This window comes from Gallus gallus, chromosome 8 (genome assembly GCF_016699485.2).
Source record: "Gallus gallus isolate bGalGal1 chromosome 8, bGalGal1.mat.broiler.GRCg7b, whole genome shotgun sequence".
In the NCBI taxonomy this organism is placed as follows: Eukaryota; Metazoa; Chordata; class Aves; order Galliformes; family Phasianidae; genus Gallus; species Gallus gallus.
Genome location: NC_052539.1, coordinates 18,605,194 through 18,630,556, shown reverse-complemented (window position 1 = coordinate 18,630,556; position 25,363 = coordinate 18,605,194). Strand labels below are relative to the sequence as shown.

The 25,363-nt window shown below is 39.1% G+C and overlaps 3 protein-coding genes across 67 annotated transcripts in view; 2 read left to right on the top strand and 1 right to left on the bottom strand.

Moving 5' to 3' along the window:
* MIGA1 (mitoguardin 1) overlaps positions 1–8,078 on the top strand; it is a 46,662-nt gene extending 38,584 nt beyond the window's left edge. The window contains exons 17-18 of the mRNA XM_040705338.2: positions 38–164; positions 7,997–8,078. The gene's annotated coding sequence lies outside the window, so the exon portion shown is untranslated. The remainder of the gene's footprint in view (positions 1–37; positions 165–7,996) is intronic.
* The window catches only part of FUBP1 (far upstream element binding protein 1), a 55,058-nt gene that overhangs the window by 3,663 nt on the left and 26,032 nt on the right, over positions 1–25,363 (bottom strand). For 13 of the 16 annotated variants that reach the window (XR_005861815.2, XR_006939954.1, XR_005861813.2 and 10 more), the window contains one exon: positions 13,622–14,752. Coding sequence is in view for 10 of the 16 variants with exons in the window: in XM_015290827.4 (XP_015146313.1) it covers positions 14,735–14,752 (18 nt within the window). In the remaining 6 variants the exon portion in view is untranslated. Of the gene's footprint in view, positions 1–1,295; positions 8,647–13,621; positions 14,753–25,363 lie in introns of those variants that run through there. The other 3 variants (XR_005861812.2, XR_005861811.2, XR_003076335.3) reach the window with 3 other exon arrangements.
* On the top strand, positions 122–24,567 carry NEXN (nexilin F-actin binding protein). 50 transcript variants are annotated; one of them, XM_046944792.1, is made up of 14 exons: positions 122–164; positions 8,001–8,078; positions 9,172–9,363; positions 9,506–9,587; positions 9,673–9,821; positions 11,337–11,378; positions 12,500–12,694; positions 12,773–12,946; positions 15,429–15,614; positions 19,627–19,827; positions 20,926–21,147; positions 22,969–23,154; positions 23,614–23,974; positions 24,081–24,567. In XM_046944792.1, the coding sequence occupies exons 2-14, from the start codon at positions 8,052–8,054 to the stop codon at positions 24,092–24,094; spliced, it is 2,031 nt and encodes a 676-aa protein (XP_046800748.1). In that variant the 5' UTR covers positions 122–164; positions 8,001–8,051; the 3' UTR covers positions 24,095–24,567. The 50 variants fall into 50 exon arrangements, with proteins under 50 accessions (XP_046800748.1, XP_015146394.2, XP_015146387.2 ...); XM_015290908.4 differs by having other exon boundaries at positions 19,624–19,827; XM_015290901.4 differs by having other exon boundaries at positions 7,997–8,078.

Below are 25,363 nucleotides of genomic sequence, written 5' to 3'. Positions count from 1 at the left end.
CCGCTCCATCAGCTAACTGTCACAGCACTATTATTAGGCGATTGCTCCGCGTGTGCCATAAAGCGACCGAGGAGCTGACGGCGGCAGGTTATAAAGCCGCCCCGCAAACGGAGCATGAAGCAGCCGCTGCCAGCAGCGCTCCGCAGCCGGGAGCCGCGCCGGGGGTGAGTGTGCGTGCCGTGCGGGGCCCGGGGCTCCCTGCGGCGGGGACGTGGGACGGGGCCCGAACCTCTGCCGGCCCCGGGGCTCCGCCGTTGCCCCGCGGCCAGGAATGCGCAGCCCCCCTCCCCGGTTATTTATAGCTCCGTGGTGCTTCCAGCCCCAAATAAGCCCGTTGGCCGGGACGGCTGTGCGGGGTGGGGGGGGGTGTGAGCTGACAGGGCGGACGGGCTGAGCCCCCCGCCGCGCCGAGGGGCCGGGCACGCCGAGCCGCCGCGGGCCGGGGCTGAGGCTGAGGCTGAGGCGGGACAGCTGCCGCGCCGCGGGGCTCGCCTGGAATGCGGGCGCCGGCCGCGCGCCGCGACTTTTATGGAAAGTTGCAGCGGCGGAGCGGCGGCCGCAGCCAACGGGCGCTCCGCAGCCGCCACCGCTCCCGCCCGCTCCGCCGGGACTACGCCGAGACGCAGCGGCGGGGCAGCGCTCCCAGGTAAGCAGCGGAGGGGCTCTCGTCGGCCCGGACCCCTCGCCGGGCCGGGGTTCGCCGGCAGCCCCTCGGAGAGGAGCGGCGGAGGGTCGGTGGGTGCCGCAGAGCGGCACCGGGCACCGCGGGACCCCGGGGCACCTCTGGGGGCGGCGGAGGGTTGTGGAAGGGGCCGGAATGCCCCGCGGGAGGAGCTCCGGGCAGCCCGGGGCCGCGCTCTGGCGCTGCTTCCCGCGGTGCGGTGCCGCGCGGTGCAGTCAGAAATCCCGCGCGGCCGTGAGCTGCGTGTCTGCGCGCGAGCGGCCAGAGCCGGGCTGTGTGTGAGCGCCGGGCTGTGCGTGTGTGAGTGGCTGCTGTGCTCCTGCCGTTGTCAGGCAGCGTGGCTCGGGGGAAATAGTGCGGTCCTCTGACAGGTTACTAACGAGTTGTTGCCGGTTTTGGTCTGGGTATATAAGAGCTCCTGTCGATACAGTGAACATTCGCGAAGAAAACGCTGAGGAGAACGCAGCACCGTTCTGGAGCCAGCCGGCGTGTGGCTGTGTGTTACAGAGCAGCGCTGTTACCCTCAGGTCTCTTAGAAAAACGCCCCGTGAAACGAAATTATTAAATGATAATTAGCCCTGCAGGAGGGCCACGTGCACTAAGGGATACACACCAACATGGGAACGCATCTGGTATGTGCAGAAAACCCTCGTCGAAATGCAAGAAGTGGGCAGACAGTTCAGGGCATATCCCCAAGAAATGCTTTCTCCAGCCGTGTCTGGAATGCTGTCCATGGGTGTTTTCCTCTGTCAGATAATCCGTAACTTACAGCGCATGGACGTTCCGCTTTGTAGCGCTCTTAGCAAGGAACGGAGCCACAGCCGAGCTGGAAATGAGATGGGAAAGCTGAGGTGGAGCTGCTCAGGGTGAGCCCTGCTGTGCGCTGCGGTGGCCCTGTCCTTGAGGGAGGCACTGCCCTCAGACATCGGCCCCAGCGCTCAGTAGAGTGGAGATGGTCAGTGGATCACTCCATGCGGTGAAGGATCCATGTGTCAGACAAGCAGCACGTAGGCTGTGTGCTGTCATCTGAGATGGGAAGAGGCAAACAGCAGCCGTACCTCATGGCAGCGTTTTGTCCCACAGTTCAGTGCCCGCTCTTCAAGTCTGTCAGTGACGACAGCAGGAATTGAGCTCAAATCTTAGGGTTTCTCTTCAGCTTCCGGGACACGGCAGGGACTGGAGGAACTTTGGCATGGGGCAAAACATGCATTTTTCTCTCGGGGATCTGACTTCACAATTTACTGCACCTCGTAATCAGGGTCAGCAGGTGTCTTGGAACATGGAACCGTGGGCCTGAAGATCTCACCAGTGCTTCACTGGGCCCCACTTTGTTCTGGAGTATGCCTACCCCATGACAGCAACTGAAGGGACCAAGGAATAAAGGGGCAGACCTCTTCCACAGAGAGGGGCGAGTTTATTTTTCTAACACAGCAGCTGGGCTGCGTGGCACCGTCACATTAAGAGTATTCAGAGTTGTATAAACATATTCAAAATAGCTTCTACTAAGTAGATTTTTATAAACAGCATCATATCTGCAAAGGCCATTCTGCAGTAACAGAAGACTTGAAGTGCAATAAATTGAAAGAGGGAGGAAAAGACTGTAGATGAAGTTGAGCTACCTGGGTCAGTTTTTGGTAGGTCCTAATTTACTATTAAAGACTTCATGAATGCAATGCAGCTGAATGGAAGTAGTTTTGTATTCTACAAAAAGTAATGGTTGGGCAGCTGGTGTTAATTGTCATAGTTCGTTGGCTGCAGAGGAGCTGACAGTTTATACCAGCTCAGGACCTTCCCCTGTGCCCGATAATTTTAGAATCTACTTTAGTATCTGTAACTTAGTACAACAACTGGTCGTGTCATACCAGAGAAGTTGCAGTAAGGACAGAAATGGTGAGCCTTGCTCACCTTCCCCTCCCCTTTCCAGTTCTATTTAATCCTTCTTTAAATACTTTAGCATTACGGACTGTGTTTTCCTCTCTTAAGTGCTTTGGCTGCAAGTGCTAAGTTTCCAAGTCTCACAATATGGTTTTCTTATATAATGGAGTCTTCCCTGCAAGTGGATCACAAAGAGAGACAGATGGTAACCGTAACTCAGACCGTGCTGCAGAGGGCTTATTTATAACTCACAGTAGCCAGGAAGACGGCAGGGGGGCCTCCTGAAAGGAGGAATCACAGAGCAACTTGATGGTTATTTTAAGTCCTGGCTTCGTACTCCTATTCGTAAGAGTAGTAAAACACTTGTATTTCTCTGCATCTCTCACGTGAGGATGTTAATTACTGCACCGAAATAAAAATACATCATGTTTAAGGAGGTAGATTTCAGGACTTAGGAGCTATCAAACCTCTTGTGTCCCCTTAATGGTTTTAATTTGTTCAGTTTTAGAATGTTTTGCCTGGAGTAAGGTTTTAGGAGGTCTGTGTGAAAAGCTGAAGTGCAACAATCATAACAAATCAAGACATATCACCAGAGCTGACGGCATAACCATTAAGAGTATGCAAATAACATGCTTGAAAACAGACACATTGTTTTTCTCTGTGAAGTTCCCAGAGTATTTCTGATCTGTTGCCTAGTTTTCTACACGTTATTGGTTTTGTACTAAATTTTGACATGAAACTTTCGAGAGATGGCTTTGCATTCATCCAGTCAAGCCATGCTCATAATGGTGCTTTCTCTTCCACACAATTCCAAATGTAAGACCATGGGTCAAATGCTGGAAGTTAAGTTTTCCTTCTGGAAAAATCTTGATGAAGACCTCTTCTGAAGATGGAACTGCAATCTAGGACTTTCAGTATAAACACGAAAATGCCAGACTTAACATTTCCTGAGATATATCTTAAGCTTAGGGAGGTAAAATGAGAGAAAAAAAATGATGTGAGCGGTGTGATGTGAGTGCTGAGGTGATGAGACTGGATGAGCAAAGAAAAGCCACCGCTTTTTGGTCAGCTATGCTCAACATTGTAATCTTGGGATTTTTGAAGTGGAAGTCTTTGTTGAGGAGCTTCTATGACTTTTCTTCAGATATGTTGATCTCAGGAAATAAAAGACTAGAGTGAATCTTAAGTTTTTGGACAACTTCATAATAGAAGGACAAATGTCTTCTGAAGTAAGTACACACAAGTAGATCCTTGTTGCCCTAAAGAATAAGCATTGCTTGTATTAAATAGTATCTTACTTAAAAGTTGCTACTGTTAGAAAATAGCACGTCAAAGTTTCTAGGGTTGGAAAATTAGCACGTGCTTTCTGCAAAGCTATCAGTAGGTGATGAGGGAACTATTCTTCTGCAATTTGTAGGCTTTAGGACTTCCTGACCTTGAAGGAAGCCACTTGAGGGGTCCCTGAGGCAAGGTCCTGCTGCTGTTCATGTTTGAGGTATAACTGGTATGAAGAGGGATGAGGGGGCAAACATGGGCTGTATCATGTGTAGTGAGGACCTACTGCTTTACATCCATATCTGTTAGCATCAAAGGTGGAGGCAGGATGACTTACAGCTGCGAAGCGTGTTGGAGCCAGCTGGCTAACCTTCAAGCACATTAACAGTTAGGTGATGCCAAAGGATTGGAAAGTAAGAGGAGATGTGGCAGTATTCCAAATGGCAGAGGTGAATCTACCATCTTGAAGGACCACGACAAGTTAGACCGGCACATTTTTGGAAGTTCAAAGAGTGGGAATTTACAAGGCTGTGGTGCACCAGGCCCAGCACTGACAGAGGGTAAAGGAAGGGATTGTCCCACTCCTCTCCACACTGATGTGTCCTCACCTCAAGCACTGTGTGCATGTTTGGTCACCACAATATAAGGATGTAAAAGTATTAGAAAGCATCCAAAGGAGCTTTGTGAAGATAGTGAAGGGTCTGCAGGGCAAGATATATGAGGAGCAAATGAGATCCTGTGGTTTGTTCAGTGCAGAACTGAGGACAGGCCTCATGGCATACAGCTCCTCACAGGGAGAGGAGGGCAGTGCTGAGCTCTGCTTGCTGTAGCAATGGTAGGGCCTGAGGGAACAGCATGGAGCTGTGACAGAGGAGGAGCAGCTGGGGGTTAGGGAAAGGTCTGCACCAGGGGGCTTTGGGCATGGCCCCAAGCCTGATGGAGTTCAAGAAGCATTTGGACATTGCTCTCAGACGTAGGGTTTGAATTCTGCTGGTTACATGTGGAGCCAGGAGCTGGACTCAATCTTTATGAGTCCTTTCCAGCTCAGGGCATTCTATGATAAGGAATACTTCTTCCATTACTTGTGCTTTTTTAGAAAATTTCCGATTTGTTTTTTGAAAGTAGGTCTCACTGCTGCCAGCAATCTCAGTGACACTGCCAAAGGCTTCAGGTACTTAGGGCCATCAAAAAAGTTGATCCAGAAGGTCAAAAGCTAAATTGTGTTTTCATACTCAGAATCTGCTTTGTGTGATTAATTCCACATAGTAGGTTTTCAATCAGCCATGGTTTTCAAGTGACTTCAAGATGAAGCCCTATGGATGGGTTATGCTGTTATGGTGAAGGTCAGCAATGATCCTCACAGGAGTATTTTAAGTGAAATGGAGTCATTTCTCATAAGAGGTTAACTTTGGGACTTACTTTTCCGCTCCAGCCCTGTATTAAGGCTTCTCTCAGACCTGCACAGGAGAATGAGGAAGTCAAAGGGTCTTAGTTTTAAGTCATACTGATTATTATGGGATATCACTTATACACGTGAAGTAAGATAAACTCTTAAAACATCCAAACTCAACAGCACAGTACACAAATGTACATTAACGCATATAGCAGGCACATCTAACCTGCTTTCTTGTGCTGAAAGCAGGACATGGGGTGCAGTGCAGTGCCAGCTCACGTTACGGAATATATGTGTGTGGATTTGGATACACTGGCTGAACACAGTCCTGTGAGCCTCGAAAAATACGCAGCCATGCCTTCCATTTTGATACAGGAATTTGAGAACAGGTTTCAAGATTGCAAAAAAAAAAAAAAAAAAAAAATTAAAATTAAAAAAAAAATTTTTTTTATTTGTAAGTCCATTTTCAGTCAACATAAATATATTCCATTTGAAAATTCACAAGTAATGTATAGAGTTGCAATAAAAAGTTCAATCTTGTCTCTTTACCAGAATTTTATAATCCCTCTCTTACCAGAGAGAGATACCCCTCACTTCACAGTCACGCCTTCCTCGTGCCATCACCTTTAGGCAGTACGTATATTTGTGAGCAACTGTTTTGAAGGATGAAACACAGGAAGAGTAAAATTTCACCGATCATCTCTGATGAACACCTTGAGAGCTCACTAAGAATTGCAGCCATGCCATCAAACCAGGCTGATGCGTTAAGTTTCACAAAAACAAGGTCACATATCTCACTAGTTTTATAGTTTTGTAGCTCTCTTTTTTATGTTTTATTAAAAAGCATTAAAAAATTAAAATAAGTTTTGTTACTTTTTATATATAAAACATATATTTTATGACGGCTGCTCTGAAAGTAATGCGTTCTATTTTATCACATTGGCCCATGACGTCAGAGGCAGATGTTGGTGGGATGGCAGGAGAGGCTGAATCTTCCCACCAATGTTCTGTAACATGCTGTTGCTGCATGACAGATGGCAGCAGAGGAGCAGTCTGACCAAACAGCCTCTGACCTGGAAGTGTGGATGAAGCCAATGTGCGTAACTGTAATCTTCCATGTGGAAAAAATGGCACTCACTGACACTAGCTGCATGTTGATGGAGACCAAACAGTGGATGTTGGTACAGTGAGGCGGTGGATGGTGCAGTGCAACAGTGGTTGTAACAACAGTGGATCACCTCTGCTGGTGCAGATTTTTATGACCTCAGCATGCAGGGTATTGTTCATCACTGGCAAAACTGCACAGCTAATGGTGGTGACTATGCTGAAAAATAGCATTTTGTAGCTGAGAATTTGTTCCATCAAACAGTGTTACTGTGCTCTTTGTATTGGTTGTTGTTTTCATGGAGATAAACAGGAGGCATTTCTTTTGGAGCAACCAACATATATATAAGGCCCAAGACAATTCCCTCTTCACTCAGTGCAGCCCAGGCAAGCCAAAAGGTTGGATGTCCATTGCATATAGGGACCTTAAGATCAAGAATGCCTGTAAAGTTATCTGCCTTTTTAGACACAACAGAATTGTAATATGCTATAGCTAATTTGAAACTAAGTAGGAACTTAATTAAACATAACGTTCCCTGCCATTCCCATCTTATTTTGAGGGGAAAAATGTAACAAAAAAAAAGAATCAAAGTGCCTTCATCCCTTACATCATTGGGATTGCAATGTATTTTCTCTGTTTTGCATATTTTTCTATTTTCTTTTGGAAAAATGAACAACTAGCCTGGCTCATTTTGAGCATTTTCTCTTTCTTTTTTTCTCTTTTTTTCTCTCTGATAGATACTACAGACAAAGAGTAGTATTCATAAAATGCATTCTTTTTAATTTTTCAAGGAAGTGTCATTTCTATATCAATATATCTAAATTTAGATGATACTCATGTGACAAATTCTTTTTGTAATTATTTCAGAGAATTGTAATATTTGTAAGTCTTGTACGTGCCTAACACTGGCTGGTGCGGGATGTCAGTTCAACAGTGTACTGTGCATAGGAAGAGTTTGGAACTCATACTGACCTCACTGCAAAGTTGGGGCTTTCCTGGATGTAGCAGGAAACAGGGAGTCAGGAATCAGCTGTCATACATTAAAGCAAAACAGACTCTGTTCCACACTGCCAAAAAATACTGAAGGTGTAATTGAGCCATTGGCATGTTTCTTGTGATAATAATCCTTATGGTTCTATTCAAATAAATTTGATTTTCATAGACATCAGCCATGATGATCATCCTGCTTCTCTACCAAAGCTGTACAAAGGCAAGGCAGCATCTCCAGCAGGCTGTGTTTGGCCCAAGTGTTCTGCAGACTTCTTGCAACCTTAGCTTGCTGGCTCAGACCTCAGCCTGAAGCGGAGCAGCAGAGGTGCAGAGCACATTCCTTTCTGCTAGCACAGTATTGAGAAAAACAGTTTCGTAACAGCCAGCCAGGGCAGCCAGAGCTTGGCTGAGAGCTCTGACTTTCTTTTTAAAATGGAAATTAAAAACCAATATCTGGGACTATGCAGGGGGGTATGAGCATGAATAGTGAATCATAAGCTTGTTCTTTTAATTACTGTTGCATACTTAGAACCTATTCATTTCTTTGTAAGCCTCAAAGGACCAAATGAAATTGTGATACATCAGTTTCAGCCCATGCAAACTTATTTACAGGAAGACGGTCAAAGCATCATTTAAAAGGAAAAGAAAGGAATATAACTAGAACTGTTTCTTTCAGGTAGAAACTGAAAGCAATCTTAAACATACCAGGTGCAGAGCAGAATACCGTAACCATGAATGACATTGCACAGAAAACTGAGGTATGTACCAATTTTAAAGTAATCAAAGTAATATAGTAATTTACATCTGATGCTTGTAATTAGGGCAGTTAGAAACAATTGTAAAATACAATTATACCGTAAGTCATAGGAGGATACTTGAGAGTAGCTTAAGGAAGGTCATCTGGCTTGATAAAATGTGGGAAATGTTCTTATTGGTATTAAAAATGTATGAAGAATGCAAAATTAAGTTAACAAAATATGATGAAATTCTTAATGTGAGGGGAAATTCAGTCTACTTAAAATATTTCTTCTTATGCCATGATACACTGAGTGGCAGGAACAAAAGCAAAACATCATTACAGTATCTGCTGTTGGTTTAGGTGGAAAATATGAAACGAACTTTCTTTCAGCTAGTTTTCTCAGCATAACTGTACTGACAACATTTCGGCAGTCATTGCACTAAAAAGATGGAAAACGTAATACTGCAAAGTAGGTACTTCTCTTACTTAAGTACTGGCAAAGATGTGTTCATTACCTTTATCAGTATCAGATTCCTGCAAGCCGGGATCTTGACCCTTTACACCATAAAGTCACTGGATGAGTTTCTCTGAATATTAAGAAAAAAAATAAGCATATAACATACTGGAAGTTTTAAATGAACTAATAGCACCATGTATTTAAAACCATTTACTCATGTGGAAGAGCTGCAGAGCACAGATGTGTTCTGTTACATGTCTGCCTATTTACATTTATTTTAAACGTGGTGTTAGGGGTATAGGACCTCTTCTGAGTGCTTACAATTTCGATGCAACAATACAAATCTATATACAATGTTTAAGCCCATAGAAATAGAAAGAAAAGTGTACATTTGTATTGCTCATATACTTAGTTATGTGGCACTCATCACAGTTTTTAAATTTAATACAGTGCCAAAACTTGTTTAGGATATTTCAGTATTTATAACTGTTTATTTGTGAACAAATACTTAATAGATGATGGCTAGTGGCACAAAGTTCATAATCCCAAATGTACTTTTATGTTCTTACATTCTTTCTAATCCAGTCTGACTGCTTCTGTTCATCTGTTTCAACTTTCTTTTTCTTATCTTCATTTCTTCTATATCTTCATCAAGATTCTGCTTTCTTCATCTAAACCCGTCCAAAAGTCCTATGTGCCCAAGCTTCACAAAGGTGATGTAAAGGATAAATTTGAAGCTATGCAGAAAGCAAGGGAAGAAAGAAATCAAAGGAGATCTAGAGATGAAAAGCAAAGAAGAAAAGAACAATATGTTAGAGAGAGAGAATGGAACAGGAGAAAGCAGGAGGTTATTTTTCTTTGCAAATATTTTGTTATTTTAATATTCAGTATTGCACGTGAAAGTATTTTCACATTATTTTAAGACAATATTATTGGAATTTTACTTAGGGTGTAAAAACAGTTCACTTTTTCTGTATTTCATCAACTAGATGAAAGAACTGCTTGCATCTGATGAAGACGATGATACAAAGTCATCTAAGACAGACAAAGGTTATGTTCCAAAGCTAATAGGTAAGAGAGGCCAAAGTTTAAAGGCCGCATAACCCACTAGGTAGGTATTAGATCTCGTTACTGAATTGTGTGTTTCATGTCACAGGAACTGTTAAAGGCAAGTTTGCAGAAATGGAGAAGCAAAGACAAGAAGAAGAGAGAAAAAGAACAGAAGAAGAAAGAAAGCGCAGAATTGAGCAGGATATGATTGAGAAAAGGAAAATTCAAAGAGAATTAGCCAAAAAAGCACAGGAGGTATGGTGGTCTGATCAAAATAAGGTATAATTGTAAACAAATTAGAAAAAGTTTTGTATTCAGCAAAAGTATTTGGCTTTAAGATTTCTGACAGTAGTGGTTTACATGGGAGATACTGAATGGGATTGAATTAAGGAAGAAAGTGAAGATAAATATTCTCTAAATAATCTTCAGGGTAACCATTTTTTAAGCTTGAGTTACAGACAAAAGTAGGCAGGCATAAAATGCGGTAGGAGTAGAAACCAGGCACACGCTGGGGTTTGTCAGCGTTTATAGAATTTACTGAACTAATCTGAAAATATTTCTTTTATTTACGAACCCTTACGTTAGGCAATTTTTGCTTATAAATTAGTGAGTGTAGTTCAGTGATAGATAAATTGAGGCAAGTAAGAAGTATGAAAATGACCTCATCAGGCAAATATATGAAGATAGAAATAAACAAAAAATCATAATTCAATCACAGAACCACAGAATGGCCCAGGTTGGAAGGGACCTCAAGGATCATGAATATCCAACCCCCCCGCCGCAGGCAGGACCACCAGCCTCCCCATTTAATACTAGACCAGGCTGCACAGGGCCCCATCCAACCTGGCCTTGAACACCTCCAGGAACGGGGCATAAGTAACTCAAGTCATGTTTGATTCCTTCATCACTTTGTGAGCTGTTACTGCATCTACATGTAAACAGACTCTAATTGTGCCAATAGAGAAAATCTTGTCAGTTGTAAAATTTTACCTTGGGGCATCATATTAAATTCCATTTGTAAGTTTTCTTCAGTGCTGCAAATACTGCAGTGCAAGTAAACATTGAGATGATAGACCAGCACCATAAGATTAAGTTTTCATTTATTTTACAGAAAGATAGGAATATTTAATTTGGGGTTTTTTTGTTTTTGTTTTTTGTATGAAAAGTGGTTTGGCTTTTTGTAAGAAAAGAGAAACAGTACTGCAGGATAACTCAGTTTTCAATAAGAACTTATACAGTATTTTCTACTTTCAATACTGTTACATTTCCTGCTAAAAATACAGTTTTATCCAGCAAATATTTAGTTTACTTTGAAAAACAGAATTATGTATCATGGAGCATTTTAGAAAGAATGTTACTGTATAAAACCAACACTATTAAGACACCAAATATGACAGACTTTTGCAGGAAGTTGAGGGGAAGACAATGTCACTGAGATCAGACATACTTTTGCTTTCATGGTTTTTTGTTTGTTTTTAAATACAATTATGGAATGCTCACATGAAGAATGAACACCTAAAGCACTTTTCTCGGTTCATCACTGAAGTGTTAAGAATGCTGCAGCATGCTTTGTGTACGATGTCACGTTTCCTGTTCCTCAACTTGCTAACCTATCTGAAGTATTCCACCAAAGGTTCAGTCGTTATCGTCTCTGTGAATTTAAGTGCTACATACATATCACTGACACACCAAAAAATTTCCAGTTCTTTGTTTGAAAATCTAAGGCAAAGAGCCAAATTAATGTAATCCTATGAAATTCTTATTTAATAGATTGATGACTTTAACAATACGGGAACTGAATCAGCAGCAGAGGTAATCAGCTTTTTTTTAAAGAAATGTTCACCTACATTTTTATTCGCTTTGCTTTACTGTTGTAATATGGGCTGGGAGAAGTTCCAAAAGGGCACAAGTATTTCACTGCAGTTCAACCAAGGACCTAAGAACTTTTTAAAGCATGCAGAAATGTTTATCTGCACTTAAAACTCAATTTATTTAAGTTTTAGAGTCTGAAGCATGAATAATATGTTGAAGGGTTCAGAACATGTCAAATACAGACATTTAAAGCCACCACAGTGGTTTGAGGCAGGCTGATAATGATACTCTAAATCCTCTGGCTTTGGAAAGTATCATAAAGCTCTTTGCCTTAAGCTTGTCATTATAAGGGGGTTCTGTCAATATACTGATGTTTGAACAGTGGTCTCAACTTCTTGGTAACTTTTTTTTTTCCTCCCTCAAATGAACTCATTTAACAGATGGGTTTCTATTTTAAATCTTGCAAACAAATATATCATTTCAAAAATCTAGGCTTGAAGGTCCAATTGTCTGTCACTAACACAAAATCACATTCTTATTACAGTTAAAAAAGAAAACACCACCAAAACCTATTACTTTTAAGTTATTTGACAGTGTCCTTGTTATCATGGTACCTAACTTAAAAAAACATAAAATTGGTTGAAGCACATTCTGGCAAATAATTTATGAAAATAATTTTGAAGCAGCGAAATCCTTCAAAAGCAAATTAATCTGCTTGACAAAGAACATCCTTCTAGAACTGCCACCTTATTCCAACCACTGTATCTCTCTTACATAGTAAGAAGTAGACCGCCACTACAATTTCTACATATTCAGAATTCCACCTGTTCTTATCTTATCCACGTAATGAATATTTATAAGAAATAGTTAATGAAAACATGTAAAGAAATGACACCTTGCCAGCAGTTATGTTTAAAGTATAACTCAGTCTTGATGCTTTCAGATGTTACAAGAAAATTAGCGACTGTCAGAGGCAGATAGATTTATTCTTGTTGTTAATACTCACTACAAGTAACTGCTTTGGAACTTTTGGTGCACACAGGTAAAAAACCAACAGTTTAAGAAGTAAGTTACCTGGAGGTCAAGCTTTATGAAAATATAATGAATATCTTTTTGGACAGGAAGGGGATGATTCGCTACTGGTTACGGTAGTGCCTGTAAAACCCAACAAAACACCTGGGAAGATGAAAATAAACTTTGATAACACAGGAAAAGTAAGAGCAGAACAAAAAAGCAGACCGGATGAAGAAATGAAGCTTAAATATGAGGAACAAAATGAATTCCTTAAGGAAAACAAGTGCCTTTCATTTCTCACGGTAAACTGCTCATCTAAAAATACCTAAGCAATAAACATGTGTTATTTAAAAGGTAACTATTTCATTTTTCTTATACAGGGTGAAAATCAGGACAGTGAAACACAGTCGTCTCTGTCTCCTGGTAAGCTGAAAGTAACTTTTGAAGAACTTGAAAGACAAAGACAGGAAAACCAAAGGCGGCAAGCAGAGGTAGAAGCAAAACAGCGCTTAGAAGAGGAAAAACGTGCCTTTGAAGAAGCTAGACAGCAAATGGTAAGTGCATGTTTTGTGCATGTTGCTATAGAATTTTGATAGAGGATATGCCTTTACATTCACTCCTGAACCTGATTCTTATTGCTTAGCTGAAGATTCTGTCACTGCTAAGTTTTGAAATAGGTGCTTCTCATCTTGGTTCTAACTCACTAACTGTATAGGCATAAGTCTCTTATTTTAGTAAAAGGAGGAGATTTTGTGTTTTAAATTTGTTGTCAATGTTATCAATTTTCATATCTGCACTTTGTAGTACCTTAAGCTGTAGATCCTCAAGAAGAAAATTACTTTTCTGTTTTGAGCATGAAAAGTACTCCATATGTTTCAGTTAGCAATTTTTATGAAAGCATTCTGTAGTAGGAAAATGCTACTTCTTATTCCCACATTTATTTTATAAATACGATATAATGTGTTGTTTTTTTAAATTTGTTTTTATGAAGAAAAGGAAAGGTAGGTCGGCTGTCTTGCAGGTAGCAGCATAAATAACAATGTACTAGAAATTATGAGATTCAACACCACAATATCGCTCACAACTCCTGTTTTATATTATTTGCAAAACCATTTCCATTATCATGAGCCAAACTTATTTTAGTTCAGCTCACTATAGCTTGTTCTTCAATCACACTAGTGGAATCGTGCACTTAGTACTAGCATAAGAAACACAAGATACTCCAGTACTGTATTTCTTATTTTGCTATACTCTATTTGCAAAAGCTTTATTTTGAAGTTCTGTATTTAAGTATCCTTCCTCTATACAATCTCAAACATTGTGACTTTGTTCATTCATATACCAAGTTTAATGAGTCTTGTTTTTATCATATTTCATGAGAACTTTAAACGTATTATTTCTACGAGTTTGCTAATTTTAACTTTAAAAGAACAGTGTAAATATAAATTACCATTCTCGAACAAACAGGATCATTATATTGCCTATATTTCAAAAACAAATTGCTACTCAATGGAAAAACAAATCAAACCAAAAACCAGCACAACACAGAACCTCCAGAAAGCTGAATTTCTGAAATTCCCAATTGGTCCAAACGGGGAGGGTTCTGGGCTCAGGCAGATGCCAAAACTGAAGTTAATACCCCCCTCGCTCCCACCTTTTGTCCTCCCTCTGCCCCTGAAAAAAATCACCTAACCATTCCGTAACAATAACCTTGGCATTATGTCAGTAACGCTCATTTTTTGTTTTTCTTTTGGAGTAAGGATATGAGTAAAAGAGAAAAGAAAATGAAGGAGGGGGAACTCTGTGAAGTCACTGTGACCATTCTAATTGAAGTTTTCTTCACATCTCCCACCCTTATATATCTACATTTACTAACCAAGTAATAAAAAAGTGTGACAATTGAATTTATAAATTCAAAAGAAGAACAAGTAGAAAAAGACCACAGGGCTGACTATGTGGTTATATCTGGTATCAGTGGTTGTCAAAATTTGGAGTAAAATGTTTCCTTAAAGGAAGAGTTCAGCAGTTCAATTCCTTCAATTCTTTCTTCTTCTTTTTTTTTTTTTTTTTTCCCTTATGAGTTCCAAATAAAAGACCTCTGTAATTCCCTCAGCTGTCTACCCAACATACCAGGCTTGCTTGCAGTCCGCAGATAGCTGGAGTATTAATACTCTTGACAGTTCCCAGTCAATTTCCACCATTAACAAATGAGGTACTCCATGATATGTTCTGAAGACGGTTCATTCTTTTGTTCTTCGTTGCAGTTTGCAAACAATGGGTTTCTCTTAGCAGATAATGTTTACTGGAGATAAGAAATAATGAATTATCTCACTTCCCTTTCTTCAGTGATGATTAAATGTCTAAAAAGAAGAGAAACAAAAATGTCAGTCTGGATTAATTAAAAATGTTAATTTAGTTTTGCTATAAAACTACAGCCTTCTTTTAAACTGCTAAGTGCATTGGTGATAACTCAGTCAATGGAAATGATGTGAAGAAAGTGAATAGGGAGTGCTTGTTTACAGGAAATAACCCAACCCTAAAACTATAAAATAGATACTTAATTGTTTATCCTTTTCCTGATAAGACATCCTGCTTCAAATTACACCTTGAAGTGATTTAAACAAATATAGAAGTTCAACATGGGATTCTGAAATACATTTCCCCTCTCTGCTGGTTAAAATGAAGTTCAAGAAGTTTCTTATAGGAACCAAATCATCCATATAGAATCATAGAATCCTTAGAGCTGGAAGGGGCCTCTGAAGGCCAACTAGTCCAATTTCCCTGCAATGAACAGGGACACCACAGCTACATCAGTCTGCCCAGGGCCTGATCCAGCCTCACCTTGAAATTCTCTATTCTTTCTCCAGGAGAAAAAAAGCAATTATAAAGGATCAGAAAGGAATTAATGGAGTATTTACTTACTATTCAGAATAGATACATTAAAAAAAAAAAAAAAAACCAAAAAACAACAACAAAAAACCAACTCTTATCCAAGTATTTTATATATATTTTTTTTCCTCTCCGTTTTCTGTAAAGATAAATGAAGGTGGCCATGAAGAATCTGAAAATTCTGGTAGGGAATTCCGTCCTGGTAAACTTAGGCTCAGTTTTGAGGAGATGGAAAGACTGAGGAGAGAAGAGGAAAAGAGGAGAGCAGAACAAGATGCAAGAAGACGCATAGAAGAAGAGAAAAGGGCGTTTGCTGAAGCACGGAAGAACATGGTATGATACTTTGTGTAGTATTTAGTTTATTATTTTCCCTAAGTCTCCACAATGAAAAGTTTTAAATACAGTTAGGTATATGCTTCAACTTCTTCATTTATTACAGTTAGGTATATGCTTCAACTTCTTCATTTATTAGTTTAACCTACTACTTATTAGAAGGTAAACTAATCAAGGTTCTCCATAAAAAATTATCAAGAAATTATCCTTCCTCACAACAAACCTAGAAAAGATATCAAATGAAAACCAGATACTGTTTCCAACTGCTAGTACTATGTTAGGTGCAACAAGCGTGGAAAGCAAAGTATCTTCAGAAGGAAGTTTTAGTTTTTGGCTGGGTGCGAGGGAGAAATTCCTGTGTCTTTAGCTGCAGTTTTCCAAGTTAATCTCCCCACGCTTCTTACTCATTTAAGTGTAATTAATGCCATACTAGAAGAATGCTCACTGCAAGTGCATGTTCTGAGGTCATCTGTGGCCCTTGAGGAAGGAAAAAATGAAAAAGCTGAAGTCGGCTAATTGATGTTTTCATTACTTGTTCAGAGAAACAGAAAAGGCAACGTGTGAAATTTACTGTTACAATTCTTTATACGGAACATCGATCTGGGACTGATACTGATCTGGAACTGTGATATGCAATGCTAACTTTGAAATTAAGATTATATCAAAGATAAACTTTCAGGGAGCGAAGACTGACATAGTGACATTATTTGGAAGCAAAGACAGATGCCTAACTTCAGAGGGTGGGAGCAGTAGTTCGTACACAAAATAGCATAGAGTCTTTCAGTGCTTATTCCAATAAGTTCAAGTTTCAGCAGGCTTTTGGATATAAGCCAACTACTTATTGGTGGATGTTAGGAAATACAGTGTTAAAGTAGACTAATACCAACTAAAATGCAAGTATTGTATTCTTCAAAATGAAGGGCAAGACATACCATGGAAAACTGTGGAATAACACACTTCTCTGGCAATCTCTTCCTACATTCCCCGGTGTGGCTTTACTGGGAAAGACCATCTGCACACCTTATTCATTTTTTTTCTTCATAATTTAAAGTGATGCTTGTGAAGCAAATTAACACTTTGTATGGCTTTTAGTACTGTTAGCAGTGCTCCCTCTCACTGAAAATTGGGCTGAAGACCAAGACCTGTACTCTGAAAGGCTACCCACAAAATTACAATGTAAATTTATACCTGATTTTGTACTGGAAAGCAAATATTGAAAATAATGTCTGTGGTGTGTCCACACCTCTGAAGTGAGAGCAAAGAACCATGAACCTCTGGAATAGGAGTGCTACTGGACTTCTGCCATTATAATCTTTATGAAAAGTGAGCAGATAATTCAAAGAAAGTAAAGCAAAGACACAAACAACACATTGCCTTCTGTTTTTTACTGCTTTCTTAAGAACATTTTTTTTCTGCCTCTGTGTAACAAAAGCTTAAGCATCCAGGCAAGAAAAATCTCATTGATTAATCAAGGCTTAATCCATTTGATGCAGCACAGCCTGCAACTGTAACAGCAGACTGTAGACCTTGACTAGTCTAAAAAATTAACTGAAGATGTTTTCAGCATATACGTGCTTGAAAAATTTTCTGTTAATTAGTATCCTGAAAGAATACAGTTTGCTTCACTTGGAATAGAAAATACAAGCCTGTTTTCCACACCTACACAATATAGCAGCAATGTACTGATGTGCTTTTTAGCATCTTAAGAACACATTAGTCATCTCATTACTAAAACCTCATGTTCATTTTTAAGTGTTTAAATTGTTGTTTTAGAACCTCTTCATGCCTACCCATTTTAATTCAATTTTGAAAAGATACACACAAACAAAAGTAGTAATGCTGTCGCTGAAAACCACAAATGCTACCTCTACCTCCTTTTGCAAGGACCTCCCAGTTTCACATTTTCTTCTGCTACATTTATACTCCCATGCCTCCCACTATCAACTTAATCCCTTTCAGACTCGAGCATTCATTTCTCTCTGCTGTCAGTTGCTTTCCATTAGTAACTATGTCAAGAACCTGTCTTAGTATGAACAAAAAGCTGTTCTATTTTGTATCAATCACTGTTTGCCCACTGAAAATTGGCTGACAGAGCTGCACACCACTGCTGTACCGGACTGTTTCCCACTATTATCTGTTCCCAGTTTGTAGAAATCAAACCAGACCAAGCCACAGTCTCACTTGGCAAAACAGGGCTGAAATAATATTTACCAAGCTAACCACAAGGGTTTTGTGTATCACACAATTCAGCTGATATTTTCGTTTCTCTTTTTTTTTTTTTCCCCTTAAATCAGGAATAAGTTGGCTTACTATCTTTTCATTACTGGCTCAAAAATACAAACAGATGCAGCAGTTTGGTCATATGCATGTTTTTTGGTTTTTTTTTGGTTTTTTTTTTTAAGTTCATGCACAAATATTTTAATACATTTTGAATTAATGCTTCTCACTTCATGAGCATATGAACTCATACATCATCAGAAAGAGACTTGCAGAGCTCTTTATCGACTTAGCTGAAGTTAGCTCCTAAAAAATATGCAGCTCTGCTGAAGGAAATAGTTTACAGCTTCATTTTTTGACTCCACTTCTCCATGACACAATTTCTACAACTATGCTTGTATTATGTAAAACGAATGAAGAATGGAAGGAATGGTGGGGCTGAAGTCCAACTGAAAGCTTACTCACAGGGAAAATTTGAAGGAAATCTATAGTGACTAAGAGTATTTGATTGAGCCAAAAAACCAAAACAAACCAAATAAAACCCCCAAACCAACAATAACAACAAAAAACAACTCTTGAAAGAGCAAATAAAAACAGAAACAGGCAAAATAGGTTAGAACTGCAGTATGAACAAAGATGACACAAGGAGCAGTAAAAGGTGCAAATTATAACAGCAGTAAGCAGCAATAAAGGAAAAAAGGGGAGCACTAAAGCATTTTAATATATATGTATTTAATAAAGTTAAAACACTTCCTCAAACGAGAGCTTTGATCCATTAATCCCTTCTAGAATCTGAATGATGGCTCTTGTAAGGAATGTCCAGAGTTTCAGGCAGACTGGGCTCCACAATGTTTGTCACATGGCTTTTCAAACATGCATTGACTGAATAGTGCCAAAAGCCGTTATCTTTGTGCGGTTTTAGATCAGTATTTGACCTCATCTCACACCTCATGGACTGCTCTTGTTGAGACAGTCTCTATCAATGTGACAAAATGTTTACATAGTTACACACGCAAGTAGATTTGCATAGGTTTTTATCTAGGATTTATTTTCCTGTGCAACTCAGATGACCATGCTATCACCCTTCAATATCATAGTAATGCCCTGCTTCAACAAATGCAGTTGGATCAAGTACTTGCTTCTAGATTTCCTGCTTTTGCAAGTAATTAAGAAGTGCTTTTCTGGGGCCATACTATCCTCTTATGAATTGGTCAGAAAAACATTTCCTCATACAGAATGACCATTAATGCCCCGCCAGGCTGTGCAGCCTGAGAAAAGGACAGAGAAAGAAGGAAATCCTCACTACAATGAACTGTCAATATGATTTAGTGTCTTCCATTTGTGCATAAGTTTCTCATAGAAAATTCTTCTCAGTTATGCATATTAGTAAGATTGATATCAAAGAAATATAACAATTTGCCTAGAAGAAAGACTACAGATATTTCAGTGTTAAGGGCAATGCCATTTAGACACAAATACTTCATATAAGGACAGGCTGTGGAATGAACAGGAATTGACAGCTTTGAATCTGAAAGCTGCTTTTAGAGGACATACCTGCCCATCATCTCGTAGATAAGACTGCATTTGTATAAACACCTTCATCACCATTATAAAACGTTTAGCATTGTAATAAGAAAGGGCTAAAGTGGAACAAAACCCCCAAACACATCCCTTCTCAACACCACAGCAATACCTGTACAGCCCTACTGCATCTCACTGCTCTGTGGCAGAACTCTTGGATCTTTCCTCCCAAGTACCTTCAGGATGCACCACTAACGATCTGCATTTCCAGCAGGTGCTGGATGATGATGAATCACCGGAAATGTTTAAAACATTTTCTCAAGAATCTCTCATCCCTGGTAAACTGGAAATTAATTTTGAGGAGATGCTGAGACAAAAGATGGAAGAAGAAAAGAGACGCACGGAAGAGGAGCGTAGGCAAAAGTTGGAAATGGAAAAGCAAGAATTCCAACAACTAAGACAAGAAATGGGAGAGGTTTGTATATCAGATGTGTTCAGCATGCTCTGAGGAAAATACAATATTCAAATTTCAGAGTTTAAGATTTTAACTGGAAGTTCCTTTTTAAGGGATTTTAAATCAATACTCCCTGTATTATGTGCCAAGAATGAAAATCAAAAATATCTTTTTATAACGTTGCATGCATTTCATTACTAATCTGCCAGGAAAACACTTGTATCCCCTTGCTACCCTATAAGTAAAAACAATTTCAAATTGGTCATTGTAGGATTTTACTGAAGTTACCTGCAAATTCTACTGCGTTAATAAAATGCATACACTGTCTTTCCAATACTGAGAAAATAGAAACACCTACATTCAAAATTAAAAAAATGGAAAAAAAAAAAGCAAAATTCCTGCCCTCGTCAGGGAAATGCTGCGTTAAATAACTTGAAAACAATTACAGTGACCTCACGTTGTTTCTAGTGAGTGTAGCAAGGATTTGAAGGCTGTCACAGCTGATTTTAAGAATCACACGCAGAATTCGCCTTGCATACCAGATGACTAAAACATCACATTCATGAAGTGTACACCAATTTGATTTGCCTGTGGGTGGTGATTTTCAGAATATGATTCCCTTTTGAATATTAGAGGTTGACTTTTTTTTCTTTTTGTAAGCAAAGCTAGAGTGAGTAATAAAGGCTGCAGCCTGTGAGCTGTGCAAGTGCATTTTGAATTGCATGCTGGGGGACACACAACTAAAATGCATTCTCTTACTGCCATCAGAGGTCATGAAGTGATAGAGCAGAATATAAACAATTGCAGCATCAGACAGTTTGACTGCAGTCTCCAGAAATGTCACTTCTTTTCCAGCCGTGACATCCTGAAATCTCATTTATTTGTTCTGTAAAACCAGAGAAAAGATATTTTAAAATTAAAGCTTAAAGATGCTATAAACTCAGTAGAGTCCAGACCACACCGAGAGAAAAGTTATTTCACGTTGAAGACCTTTTCCTTCTAATAACTCCAAGCTAAAAGAATTGTTCAAGTACTCAAATAACACCAATCTATGGGGAGAACAGGTAGTGAAAATAACCAGGATATTTTCTATCTTATATGTTCTGTTATTTCTAACAGCTGGAAGAGGAGTCTGAAACTTTTGAGCTAAGCAAAGAATATGAAGAATTAATAAAGCTAAAAAGAAGTGGTTCTATTCAAGCAAAGAATCTGAAAAGCAAGTTTGAGAAGATAGGACAATTGTCTCAAGAAGAAATACAAAAGAAGATTGAAGAAGAACGAGCCAAAAGAAGAGCAATGGATGAAGAAATAAGAGAAAGGGAAGCTGAGAAGTTTCAAGAGGTAATTTGTATTCTGTATGGCAATGATTTACTTAACTAACACAACTGATAGTACTGGGCAATACTGCTTTCACCAAAATTTGCTGTATTTTTAACATGATTCTGTCCCCACTTCCCTGTTCCCTTCTTTGGACATATGATGGTGGCATCTCTAAGAGAAACAGCACCAGTTTATTATCATCAATCATTTGCACTCAAGCAGAGATCTGTTTTTCTGCTCATACTTTAATTCAGCGCCTTAACAACCTGTTGGCCTGAGGTGCTGAAACATGCTGATTTTTGAGTCTGTTCTATTAATGGTCATAAAAGTCGCTGCTCATTCTGAACTCTAACTTGTTCTCCACCATATAAATTAAAGCCCCATACTGAGGCTTTAATATCCACAATCATTCACTTCAGTATCAGCTCAGAACTTTTTAAACTTTTCATTTAACGAGTGACACTGACATCAGGTCAACAACCTGCCTAAGTGTTGAAGCCAGAACACCATGACATAGAAGTTAAGTGACTAAGGACTTACCACTGCCCCAGGAGGGTACGCAACTCACACATGAAAGTAAAAGCTTTAGAAAATATTCTGCAAATATTTTATATTTCTATCTCTAATCTTCTCCCTTCTCTCATCTACTCTACAATAATTTTCTATGATCATTAAGTTGATTATTTTCCAAAAAATGGAGAACAAGCCCAGCTAAAAAAGAGCCCACAGAGCAGACAACTTAATTGGGAAGGCCTGCTTTTCAAGGCCACAAATAAAAAGGCCAATAGCACAAATAAGAAAAGAACCGGTACAAGCAAACCAGCAGTGACTTCTAAGACACCAGCTAGTTGCAAAGTGCCATCTCTCTACTACATGACAGCAAGGGAAAGCAAACATTCCAGTTATTATTTCTATACTTCATGGATTCTTGGGAAAATAGGATTTTTCCTTGGACAGGAATATGGAGAATTACAGCATAGGTCCAATAGGATTTATTCTCCTCATCTGAGGTGAAGAAAATTAAATTCTCTGTAAAATTAGCTGTAGGAAAAACAAACCAAAATCAACAAAAATGACAAAAAACCCCAAACAACCCAAAATCCAAGCATGGGCGGTTGCAAAAAAAGTCTGAGTATTCTTTTTGAGGCAAGAAACCTAATAAAAATCACTACTACTTCTCAAAACAAGAAAGGATACATATTTAGTAAGGCCACTGCTAAGCACACTTACTTTGCTCCCCAGTATAAAAATGTATATCCTAAGACAATTCACTTCAGTGCTTTACAACTGTCCTTAAAGGAGCAGGAAATGTATTTTTCAAAAATCCTGCATTCTTTTTTCCTTACCTTTGTTTAATAGTTTATCATCTCTAATCCAATCTCTAATCTTTGGCTGTAGCCAAAGTTATTTCTGTAGCGTTACTACAAATTACAGCTAATAAAGTGTGATCGAGAGTGGGACATTATAGGAAACATCTGAATTCATAGTACAGACTTCTACACGTGCAATACATTGTGTTTCTTGAATCCACCCCTTGCAGACCCAATAAACGAATTTTTTTTAGAAAAACTTCTCATTGAAATATTAGATTAAGGTTCATCAACTGCAACATTTCTGGTAATTTTTAGGGGGAAAAAAACCACCCATCTCACAACCTGAGAAATTATTAAGAGACTTCATTTTAAATCCAACATTAAACAAATTTGTGGGGAGAAAAATAACCAAGAGGACTGAGGGTGGCTTTGCACAGTTAAAAATTATTGATGTATTAAATTGGTACTATTACTATGGACATTTAAAAAGTAAAACGTGAGTAATGCCCTCTTCTTTTTTTTTCCCAAGGATGATGAGGTAGATGTGAGACCAGCCAAGAAATCTGAGGCTCCATTTACTCATAAAGTAAATATGAAGGCACGTTTTGAGCAAATGGCAAGGGCTAGGGAAGAAGAAGAACAGAGGAGAATTGAAGAACAAAAATTACTACGCATGCAGTTTGAACAAAAAGAAATTGATGCTGCATTACAGAAGGTAGAGATTACAAAGTACCTTTTCTTCAGTCCTCACTGTCATTTAACTTGGCTTCTGATTACCACTGATGGCATCAATGCCAGGAGTATAAAAGGAGTATAAATAATTTGTATTTATATAAATTATTGCATTCGTGTAATTAATTGCTTTTGAGTTTTTAATATTTTGAAGAGCATGAGAAATATACTGCAATGAAAGTGCAGTTTCCTTTGAATATTCTGAAAATGGAATCACTATTCATGTCTATACTTTCCCCTAAGACACCAGCCATACCAGCTTCATGAGAACAAAGTTTAGACAGCATTTATTGCTTGTTCCATATTCAGAACATTGTTTTTTTTAGCATGGATAGGCATCTCCCCTTCTTAAAAACAGCTTTTCTGTAATCAAGTATGTGTTACTAGCAGTCATGCTGCTATTGCTACTCTGAAAATTCTAAACTGGATTATTTTAAAACAGAAAAGGGAAGAGGAAGAAGATGATGAGGGAAGTGTTATTAATGGTTCCACTTGTGAAGATGAGGAAGATCAAGCTCGATCTGGAGCTCCCTGGTTCAAGAAGTCACTGAAAAACACATCAGTTGTTGATGGTGAGCCAGTGAGATTTACAGTTAAAATTACTGGAGAACCAAAACCTCAAGTCACATGGTGGTTCGAGGGGGAAATGTTGCAGGACTCTGAGGACTATCAATATATTGAAAGAGGAGAAACCTATTGCCTGTATTTGCCTGAAACCTTCCCAGAAGATGAAGGTGAATATATGTGTAAAGCAGTCAACAACAGAGGCACATCTGCTAGCACCTGTATTCTCACCATTGAAAGTAAGAGTTAGTGTTTTCATTTGCTTAAGTCTCAAATGCTCTTCTTGTATCTTTCCTATTGCGAAAAATCTATTAATCTCTTTCTCTTAACCTTTTTATTTTCTAGCTGATGACTACTAATGCTCTACTTTAGCTGGAATCTTTCTTCCCCTCAAAACTTTCTTACTGCATCATCTCTTTTTCTGATGGGGCCAACTAAAGAAAGCAAGGATATGCATTGTCATTCCTGCATCAGATACAAATAACCTTCAAGTTGTGTGTGTCCAGGTTCCTTGCTCAGTACAGAATTCAGTATTGCAGGCTAAAAAGAAGGAATCAATGTGTGAAAGATCAACTAAAAGGAAAAAATGGAATGATAGTAGCGCTCCCATATTTGAAGACCAACTGTTGTGTAATAGTATAAAGCTAAATACACAATCTGGAAACTTCTGTAGTAGTGTAAATCTACTGGTATAGTTTTGCATGAGCACTAAATATTTAAGCTGTTTTACTTTATCCCAGAGGCATAGAACTGGCAAAAGGAAATACTTATTGACGATTTTTCAAGAACTCCAGTGTATTATTTTTAAACAATAAAAGATTACATAACTGCTCGCTTTTGTTCTGTGGTTCAAAGAGCATCAGTTTGGTGATCATTTTTTAAACAGACTTGCATTTGAACTCTTAGGCTCTTATCAACCTATGCAGCTGATAATCCAAACAGTAAAAATAATCTCAGTAAGGCCTGTAGTTATCATTAGAACATCAACATTTGCTTGTAAAAATTCTACTTTTTCATTTCTTAGAAGACAGAGAAACAGCTTGTGACAACAGTTCAACATGAGCCAACAGTTAAGTTGATAGGAAGCAATTATTTTCAGGAAATACATCATTTTTCAACGTTCATTTTCTTTTGATGCAATGACTTTACTGCTGCATCTCTGAACTACGCCTGCTTGAGAATAGCACACTATTTTTCACTAAGATCTCTCTGGTATCATCAGTCCTAAAGCCATTGCGCTAAACCCATCTGAATTTTTCAGCATAAGCTTCTATAAAGAGTTATTTTACACGTAAGCCACATTTTCAACCGGCTCAAGAGCACATGCAGAGCCGCCTTAGCATAAGACATGGTAAGCCAGAGTGGTTTAAGCTTATGGAAATATTGAAAAATTAAGAAATTTTACTATGGTCAAATGTGTTGACTGCACTTAATACAGTTCCCCACGGAAGTCACTCTTTTGCCTCAATAAAATAGTTGAGAATAAATTCAGAGAAATCTTGAAAAAAAATTATAAGCTGCATGACGTTTTCAGTGAGTATTTGAATAGCCATATAAACAGACTTTCATGTGGGTGATGTTCATTCACACGAGTCTTAGATGTTGCGGTATCTTTCCTCTAAAGCTGT

What these genes read in the sequence shown, in the direction of transcription:
- NEXN (XM_015290908.4), top strand. Translation starts at nt 8,052, where the DNA reads ATGAATGACATTGCACAGAAAACTGAG. An exon ending in ACATTGCACAGAAAACTGAG is followed by an intron (nt 8,079 to 9,171) that starts GTATGTACCAAT and finishes ATCTTCATCAAG; the next exon opens with ATTCTGCTTTCTTCATCTAA. An exon ending in TAGCCAAAAAAGCACAGGAG is followed by an intron (nt 9,822 to 11,336) that starts GTATGGTGGTCT and finishes CTTATTTAATAG; the next exon opens with ATTGATGACTTTAACAATAC.